The sequence below is a fragment of the Hevea brasiliensis genome, chromosome 14, assembly GCF_030052815.1.
Source record: "Hevea brasiliensis isolate MT/VB/25A 57/8 chromosome 14, ASM3005281v1, whole genome shotgun sequence".
Classification (NCBI taxonomy): Eukaryota; Viridiplantae; Streptophyta; class Magnoliopsida; order Malpighiales; family Euphorbiaceae; genus Hevea; species Hevea brasiliensis.
This window is the reverse complement of record NC_079506.1, coordinates 25030895-25041402: the sequence shown is the minus strand read 5'-3', so window position 1 is coordinate 25041402 and position 10508 is coordinate 25030895. Positions and strand designations below refer to the sequence as shown.

Genomic DNA, 10508 nt, shown 5'->3' with positions numbered 1-10508 from the left:
AAGTTTTTTAAGCTCAATAATGAGCATCCAAGAGCAAGATGGACCCATTTGATGGATCAAGTCAAATCTTAAGCCCAAGATGAAACTCCAAGATCTTTTGCATGAGGTTAATGGGCCCTAATGCCTTTGTAATAGTTGTAAGATTAATTTTATTTTTGGATTATGGGTTGCAAAGGTCTTTTAAAATTTTAACTTCTATTCCCTTCCATTTTTCTTTAGTTTAGGCTTTAATTTTATTTTAATTATTTTCAAAATGAACCTTTAGCATGTTATTGGGCTTAGTAAAGAGGCATATAGGGGAACATAGTAATTAATGGGTCTAAGTATATAACCTACAAATTTTGACATGTTTATGACCTCCTTTTCCTTTTTTATGCATGTAATTTTGAATGAAGTGCTTCGGACTCTTTTTTTTTATATGCTATGTATGACATGTGAAATAACCTGTTATATAATTAACTTAGTTAAATATGCATGTAAGACAAGATGGTAAAAAGTGTAACATCACCAATTTTAGTAATTTGGCATGTTATAAATTACTTGTGCATGTACATGGCTGATTTATTTGAATTAATTATATGTGCAACTTTAGACTTGCATAAATGTATGTTAAGGAACTTAATAAAAAAAATAATAAGACAAACTTTAGGAATCAATAGTAAATGTTTGCCCTTATTCTAAGATAAGTCTAAGCAGAGATGATACCTAATACTTTTCCTCTTTCATACTCACTATTCTGAACCTAGGTCATTAGGCTCATAATAAAAAAAGGGTAGTAAACCTCTACAGAGGGTAAGTTGCAACACACGTCTATTCAATGATTTTGTCATAGTTATTACTTGGATGACAACTCCTCTCCTCCACCTTAGTGGCGTTAATATTCAAGTATCATGATAGTATTATGGGAAGACAATATTGAACTAGGTTCAAGGTCTCACATTTGCTTTTTTTCTCTTCGTAGTTTACACGTTTTTGTGGTGCACAACAAATAAATTATAATAATAACAATAAAATCGTCTAATTAATATTTGTTTCATCAAATCAAAGCATTCAAAACAAATTTGATGATTTTATCCATTTTTTTTAGGATGAATTATTAGGTATACTCGATATTCATACGCCCCCCTCACAAACCATATAAGGCTTATCTTTTAAAATTAAGAAATAAAGTATTTTTAATTTCTCTAAGAAACACTACTTTTTAAAACTCCTGGTGTATTTTATAATCTTCCTTTCTCTACACTGCATCAAACAGCATTATTTTTGTCAACTACATATGACAAATTTAAAAAAAAAAAAAAGATGAATTGAAAAAAAAGGAATGCTATTTTGATTTAAGACTTTTGAGTATATGTGAATGTTAAAAAAAAAAAATAAATTATAAAATGCCAAAAGTTCTTAATTAATTATTGCTTTGTTATATTATAAAATAAAATGATATATTAGTCTAATTTTTTATGTCTTAGTAGTAGTAATAAGCCAAATACCACACAATTTTTATACTCATGTTTTAGTTTATTATAACTAATTTAAGAAATTAGGAAACTATATGATATAGATATAGTATATAATGTAAAAAATTATTATATAATATCACTTTATTAATTGAATGCAAATGAGATAAAGTTAATTTACTTATTAAATGTTGTTATTTTAATGAATTTTTCAAAAAATTACTGCTTCTTAAAAGTTTTCAAAATTATAATTTTACCTATAAATTTTAATTTTTTTTAAAAAATTACTGTTTACTCCTCTAAAATTTTTAAATTTAAAATTTTACCTATAAAATTTAGTATATGTTTTAGAAAATTATTATTTGCCCCTTTAATATTTTTATTTTTATTGTGACTTTTACACTTCTATATAAATTTCATTTATATTTGTATATTATTTAATTTTTAATATCTTAATATTACATATCTTATTTTATTTTTTATATTTTTATCAAGATTTTATTTAATTTCTTTTTAATATTTATTTTTGATTTCAAAAACTAATTTTTAGTTCCGTCTCTGAATTTAAAATAATGAGATTCACATATTTATATTTTTTAAAAAAAAAAAAAAGAAAAAGTTTTTTTTTCCTTCCCATCGCATGTAAGGCTGAATTCGTTATGAAGAAACCGCCATGAAGGCTCCAGCTCTGCACGTTTTTCATGAGGTGTAACAGTGTAATATACCACCCACTTCTTAGGCCAAAATTATCCAGAACTTTTATCCAACGTTGAAATTACTCATGAATATAGAGTTGAAAACGACAAAAACATGCTCTAATTACCCTCCTTCCCCTTTAACAAATTGGGACACCTCATTTTACCATTATGGACACGGTTTGTTCAATCATTACAAGAAATCATGTTATTAGCAAAGCTAATAATTTCATTTAGAGATACTAATTAGTTTCTTTAAATATTTATCCACACTAATAATTTTATATAAATTAATTTATATAAATATAATATATAACAATTTTTATACTCGAATGTATTAATTAATCAACTGTTTAGTCTTCTCTTCAATCTCTGCCATTCAAAGCCCTAGAATGACAAAGACGTATGTTTTTTTGCTGCACCCCCACCGCCCCCCCTGCCCCCACCCACCTCCTCTTTCCTTTTTTTTTTTTTTTTCTGTTATTTTCATTAAAGATTTCGCATTGATAAAAGTTAATAACGTTTGTTATTTTTTTTATTTATTCTGTGAAATTTAATCTTAATGTGTATATGTACCTAATCTGTTTCATGTTATTTTTTTTTATAAGCGATTTAAAGAGTGGATACTCAAATCTAACACTTTTTAGGCGAGTGATATGCCTTTAGCCAATGAAATAATCCACACTAAGTGATCGATTTAATTTTATTATTGTAACTATTACTATAAAAATTATATTTTAAAATTAATTAATTAAAGTAAATTGAAAATTAATTCAAAGAGAATCCATGAGATTTAATTTAGTACCATTGAAGTAATTTCTAATAGGGATGAGGGATGACAATAGACAGGATATTCATAAAAATTATCTTACCGAACCCAGTTATTATCCATATTACTCAAATCTATCTCAAACCATATTAAAATTTATCTTAATTTACTTGGTTTTACCTCAAACTTTATTTTTAATACTCAAATCCGTTTAACGTCAGATAGTTTAATTAATAATGTACATAAAATATATATATATATATATATATATATATATATTTTAATAATTTATATTTTAAAATTTTAATAATTCTGTAAAATATATAAATTCCATTTATTTAAAATATAATATATAAAAATATTTTTAAATATTATTATAAAAAAATATATTTTTTACTTAATTAGTTATTCACATAAATAGATTTGAATAATGAATGACCATCATATAAAACCTGAATTTGATCTAATCTCTAAGAAAAGTATTATTTCTCAAACTCGACTATATATTATTTGAATTCATTTTAATAAGGGTCGATCAGGTTAGGTACCCGAAATTATTAAATCCGTTGCTATCTCTAATATACAGGAATGTGAGATTTCAAATTCAAAGATGGTGAGTGATTAAGATTAAATGGGTAAGAATAGGTGGTCCCCTTGTGTTACCCAAATGTGGGGAAACAATAAGCTAGTCCTTGACAGAATGGTTGCTGATCTTGTTTGAGAACAAACCAGGCAACCCAACTTAGTAGTGTGTAGTGTGTACTACTCAGAACAGCTCCTCAAGAAAGTGAAACAGCTCATAAGATTAGACATACACTAGAGGCTATAACTCGCCAGCTTCTTAATTAGATTATCAAAATCTTCCTTTATTATTAAATTCCACCATTCCCCTTTGCTTAGAAAGAGACCCAACATATTTCTTCTGGATTTTGATCATATGATGTGTATGGCTAATAACCACATGAAGAAAGATTTTTTTTTTTTTAAATGATGAAATCGTCTACCATTTAATGTGATAGGCAAATTATACGTAAGCTGGCAAGGTAGTTAGGACAAATATGGAAAAAAATAAAGTTTAAAAAGAAAAAGTACAATTTATTAGGTCCCTTTGTTTCACGAAATATTTTCTTGAAAAATATATTTTTTTATTTTTTAGCATTTGAGATATTTAAAAAAATGAATCAATAAAAAAATATTTTCTTGTTCATAAGAAAAATTAAGTTATTTTTAAGAAAAATTACTTTCTCTTTTAAAAATATAAAAATATATGATATAAACATATACCATTAATTTAATATTAATTACAACTAAATAACTGAAAATATTTTTTAATAAACATTTTTCATAAAAATCATTTTTCATATATAAGTTATTTTTCGCGTATTTCATAGAAAATAATTTATATGTGAAAAATATTTTTCATGAAAATAATTTTTTTAAAAAATATTTTATGAAAATATTTTTTCTTGTTTGATTTATACTTAGTATTTTATGTTATTATTCACAAAATCTACGAAGTCAGGTATTATGAAAGTTAGAAAAATGACTTCCGATTTTAAAAATGGAAAGTTATTTTCCCTTATTTTGAGATTATTTTCCTTTGGTAAACAACTTATTTTCTTTTGACCAAATTTTTTAAACACTCCTAAACATTGGAAAATAAAGAAAATATTTTTCAAGAAAGCATTTTCCTTTAAACAAACGGAGCCTTAATTAAGGGTTATTTAATTATTTAGGAAAATTCATGTTAATGTCAACTATTAATTGTTAATTCTTTTAAAAAGTTTCAAATTCTGTAACTAATAATTAATTAGATAATATCCAAGTTGTTTTCAACACTGTGAGATTTAAAATTCGATAAAAATCAATTTTTTTTAGTAAAATTATTTCATGCAATGGTTATATCTATAATGAATAGATTCTAACCATTGATTATGGTAAAATCTATCATGATTAATAGTTATAACAAAACCGTTGCATAAAGATTATATTATAAAATTTTTTATAGTTTTAGGATAAAAAATAAATTAACTGAAATATAAGTTCTGTCAAGTCCAAAAACTATTTAATTTATCACTTGATAATGAATTTTACTGTTATTGTTTAACTAAATTGATCTGTTCTAATTCTGAATAATTAATGAATTTGTGTGGCGTGATTAATTGTTAAGCAACCTTTAAATAGATGCTTGGCTGATTGACTCATCAACCAAAAGAAGGTTTACCTTTTAAGCGTCGGCATCAAGAATTTCTATAGCAGCCAGCTTTAAAGAAAAGAAAAGATATATCAAATTATCTTGGAGACGAAAGATAGAGACTTTGAAAACTTGACTCCCAGTGTGTACAGTCAAGAAGAAACAAAGCTAACTTGGTTCCATGGGATCACAGAGGAAAGAAAATCATGGAGAGCTTTGGCAGATAAAGAATGAGCCGCCTTATTGCCATCTCTTTTAGTGAAACTAAAAGTAATCTGTCTTAATATCTTCAATAATTCCTTGAATTTGCAGAGGTGGAGGGAAACTTTGAGCGGGGGGAAAAAGAAATTTAGCAGGAAAAAAAATCTAATTTCAAAAAGTAAATGTTAATGTTAGAGGCCTTAAATTATTATTAAATCTTAATTTTCTTTGAATTATTTAAATTATATTTTATTTTTCTTAAAATCTTTTGTTTTTTCAATTTATGCCTATCAAAACAAGCAATATCTATTATCTATTGTTTAGACTTTCAAAATTATTCTTGATTAAGTTCTATATTTTCCATTTGGAAAAAAAATCCAAATAAACCCTTATGCTTTTAGTAGAGGTTAAATAAACACAAAATTAAATTTTGGCCTAAATAAATTTTTTTTTTATTTTCTAATAAGACCAAATAAGTTCACACCTAATAAAATATTATTTTTTCCTAATTTTAAATATTAAAAATTATTTATTAATCTTAATTATTTAATATTAAAATTATTATTTGAATATTTTATCATTTAAAAATAAAAAAAAATAATATTTTATTATGTGTAAATTTATTTGACGTTAATTAAAAAATACATATACTTATTTAACTCAAAACTTAATTTTAAACTTATTTAACCTCGAATCCTTTTCCTTTTCCATTTTATCTATATTATATAATTCCTACAATCTTTAATAATTAGACTAATTCAATTAGAAATTGAAATTTATCTGTAATTTATATTTATAATATTTATACATCACATATACCTGTATAATTTTACTATATATTGTTCATAAAATCTATTATGTTTTTAAATAATATCTTCCTCTTTGTACCGTTCCAGTAAAACAAGACAGCTCGTTCTATCCACCAGTTCAGAGTTCTGATGAACTTTTTTTAAGCCTTGTCCTCTATCATTCACAGTTTGCTTCTTTTATTGACCCACAAAACCATTGAAGAAGATAAGCAAATATTTGTCATACCTTCTTGTATTATAGTTTAGATTCAAGGTCTTTTATTATTATTATTATTTTTTTTTTTTTTTTTTTTTTTTAAGATTTAATAGAGACACACTGATGGATTATACAATAGAAGTTAATTTTTTTTTGCTTTTTATATAAAAGTAAATAACTTTAAAATAAATAGATGAAAGACTTGAATCCATATCTACCCACTCTTTATACATTAAAAATAGAAGGAGAAATAGTTGGACATCCCTAATGGGCTATTTAAATAATTTATTATCTTTTTTTTTTCAAAATTAATTTATTTGCAATGAGGATGTCCTCACCCAAAAAACAAAAAATCATAAAAATGAATGATAATTAAGCATTTCATGACCAAAAAAAGACTAAGAAAAAACAATGATGTTTCTATTACAAGGTGAAAATAACATTTCATTAGACAAAGCATCTCCATAGTCACATCATTTCCATTTGGTTAATTGAACCGAAATACAAAACCTGACCCCTCTGAAACATCCTATTCAAACTTACACTTCAACCCTTTTCTTCCAAAAGCAAACCCAAAAAGCAAAATCAATATTCTACAATAATTCTATCTGCCATTATCCATTTCAGAAACTTCAATTTGTTCTGTGCCAAACATATCCTTATCTCATCATAACCTTCTTCTTTCTGGGGTCCAGTGAGGCAAACTTGGGCTAAAATGTCTAGATACCACCCTGGAATCAAGAAGCTCCATGATTGGTGTAAAATTCACACACCTTGGAACCTTATACTGGTTGATGGATGCTCCTCTTGATATTGCATAATCCATTAGCTCTTCAAATGTTCCATTTTTCACTACTCGTATCTCTAGTGGACCTATTGAGTTATCTGCAACTCGCCCTTGTCTGTACACTGAGTTCATCGATTCTTCCATTGCAACGCAGCACTCACTCAGTACTTTCTCGCTCGGTGAGTTCGTTGAGTCTTTGATCAACAACTCCCAGTATATCACGTAGTGACCTGGAATCGTCTTTGTATCTGCGTAACTCGTGTATTCAACTACGCTTGTGTTGTATTCACGTAGGAGTTGTGACGCGTTCTCAACCGCTTTTTGTAACTCAGCCTCGTCAGTTTTGTCCGAATCGATACTGAGTAACACGTTCTTTCTTCGAACGAAATGGAACTGAGGAGCTGAGTTGTGGAACCCGGTGACTCGGAGGATGTCACCAACTCGGTACCTGCACAAACCTGCGTAGGTGGTGATAACAAGCTCGTATTCTTTACCCAATTCAACATCAACAAGGTCAACGAGTTTGGGAGGTGAGTCACAAGTCAAACCGGCTGAGTGAGGTTCGTGGGGCAAAAACTCGAAGTAGGCCATGTTTGGCATGATTGTATAGGAAACTTCTGATGGTTTGCACATTGGGTTGAGGTTTAACCCAAAGTAACATTCTGAAGAGGCATACATGGTGCAGGCTAATGGTAAGCCACCGCTGTAGTAATCCAAGGTAGGGATATACTGAGCCATGGCTCCAGTGACAATCACGTCCAGGTATTTAGTGTTAGGCCAAATTCTTGTAATAATCCCTTCCCAATTCTCCTTCGAACACTGGAATCTGATAAACTCTGCAAGCTCTGGATTGGGTTTCAGGATCTTGACCATGCAATCTCTTAGACAAGGGTCAGTAACACGCTTGTTTAGCGTCCCTGACTCGATATCCAGAGCAAGGTCTCGCCAGTTCAGCTGAAGAAACCTGATGGCTCGGAGAAGGCCAGATGCGAATACTGCACCAACACGGAGAACTTGTTGGCGCTCCAGGAGGCCGCATAGCATCTGGGTGAACATGCTTTGGAAGGAGTCTGCACAGAGAATGGCCTCGTTGGGGCTAGTGTAGACATTGTAGGGATCATAGGGTCGGGTCTTGAAGTGGTCACTCTTGTAGTAGCTAGTAAGCACAGGACGAGCCAGGAGCCCACCAGGGGTCTTTGTTTCAGATTTGATGAACAGGAAATATAGGCCTTTGCCTTTATCCAAGCCAGGCACGTACCTGTTGCATAAATTCCGCTTTTGTCCTTAGCAAAAGGTATACTATACATATATATATATATATATACACACAGGAGGAACACAAGCATGTGGATCGAATTTAATGAAGTGGGATTTAGAACTAATTAGAACGCGTTTGTTGGATTCTTGAACTTACAGGTTCATCACTGGCATGAGAAGACTATACAATAATTGCCTACGATCCAGCTCTTCTTGAATTGTTGGCATGAGTTTTCTTTCACCAGCTGATGTGCCAGAACTATTAAGAATTATTTTCAAGAAAATAAAAAATTAGCCCAAGAAATCTAATTTTGTTACAGATAAAGAGACTTGAAAAGCGAATTTAAGAGTCATTGGTGTATACCTAGTGAGGAATTCAGAAATGGGGTGAGCTGACAAGATAGCAGAGCGATCTCCATTAGCGATACGTTGGATATCAGGCTGAAGATCATCGTAGGTAATCATGGGTATCTTAGACTTGAACGTATCTTTATCAGTGGCTCCATCCAATTTGAACCTTTTCAAGTATTCAACATGCTTGTTTCGGTTCAAGATTTCAGCCAAGACTTTCTCTTGAACCAAGTCAGCATTTCTAGTCATTTCCTCAATGAATTGAAGAGCTTTCGCATCCTTCTCGCACGCTGGAGGACCCAAGGGCGATGAAAGAGCATCATCAACAGCCATTAGAGAGTAATTGTTAGTTTTGAGAGTTTGAGGAAGAGAGAACGTAGAAGGAGAAGAAAGTATCTTTGGTTCTGCAGTGTGTGATAAGGAAGGCTTGGCTCCTTCGGCCTTATATAGTGGAAGCTGTCACTAGCATCGGTGAGTAGCCACGCCACCTCTCACGTAAAAGAAGAGACCCATTACGAAGGGCGGCTAATTACGGTGTATAATAATTTTTTATAAAACGCAAGAAAAAACTAAGTAATGACATAGGTGTCCCAATAGATGTAGGGTTAAAAGGGGGCAAGGTGGGGCCCAGACACGCAGAGAAAGGAAGAAACTAAGGTAATCACGTGGGCCTCTTTTCCTCTACAGTTCCTAATTTTTTTTCTTTTGGAAGAGAAAATAATTTGAAATAAAATTATATATAATATTTAATTGATTTTTTTTAAAAGCTAATTCCACACAATTCTCTCATTTATTACTGTGCAATTAGTGGAATTGAAGCATCACATGTTATAATTATGTATTTTGAAAATAAAAGTATATAGTTGTCCGACAAAAATAACTTTTAAAAGTGATTTTATTTTTTTTTTTTAAAAATAATTATAGCCATACAAAAAATTGGATAAAATATAAAAAATTAAAAATTTTTGTAATTGATAATTATATTTAAATAATTAATTTTAAATTATATATTTCAATTAGAGAGTAATTATATCTGAATCTCATAATTTTAGAATTAATTTTATTAATTATAATAAAATATATTAATAGAATTTTTTTTTATCAATTACTATTTTAAATAAATAAAAACAATCTTCAAATTGATTTTAAAATTTTGGTTATATGACTCCAATCCTAAAAGTCGGTTTATATTTTTTAAAATCAAAATATTTAGATATTTTTTTTGTTCAATAAGACTTAAAAGCAATTATAATATGAAATTAATGAAAGGTAGAAGTAAGCACTATTCTATTTGAATAGAATAAATTAAACTGAATTATATTAATTTGATAATTTGATTTGGTTTTATAATTTAAGAATTTCAATTATTTTGGTTAAGTTTGATTTTAGAGAAAAAATCAGTTGAACTAAATTAAATTGAATAGTTTTATTAATTTTTAAATTGTTTTATTTTTATAAAAAAATTTATGTATTATGTGTATTTTTTATATATATAAATTATTTAATTTTATTGATTCTAAATGAAAATTACATCAAATAATTTAAGAATAGAGTCTAAATTAAAAAATCAATTAAAGTCTAAAAACTAATCTATTTGAACCAAACTGAATCAAATTAAAATGATTTGATTTTAATTTTTATGTGTTTTAATTTAATTTAATTTTTAAAATATAAAAATTTAATTAATTTAATTTTAATCATTCATTTCAGTTCCATTTACTAAACTCTAATGAAAAAGATCAATTAAAATAGTGATAACATTTGAAACATTATCAAATGAAATTAGATTTATACC

General features: G+C 28.2%; 1 protein-coding gene across 1 annotated transcript; it reads right to left on the bottom strand.

The window, feature by feature from the left end:
- Positions 1-6717: 6717 nt before the first annotated feature.
- LOC110659801 (probable indole-3-acetic acid-amido synthetase GH3.1) lies at positions 6718-9140 on the bottom strand. Its single transcript, XM_021817845.2, has 3 exons — positions 8727-9140; positions 8520-8621; positions 6718-8363 (listed from the first exon to the last, which is right to left on the bottom strand). Exons 1-3 carry the CDS (start codon positions 9044-9046, stop codon positions 6986-6988), a joined length of 1800 nt encoding a protein of 599 aa, XP_021673537.2. The 5' UTR covers positions 9047-9140; the 3' UTR covers positions 6718-6985.
- Positions 9141-10508: the final 1368 nt, after the last annotated feature.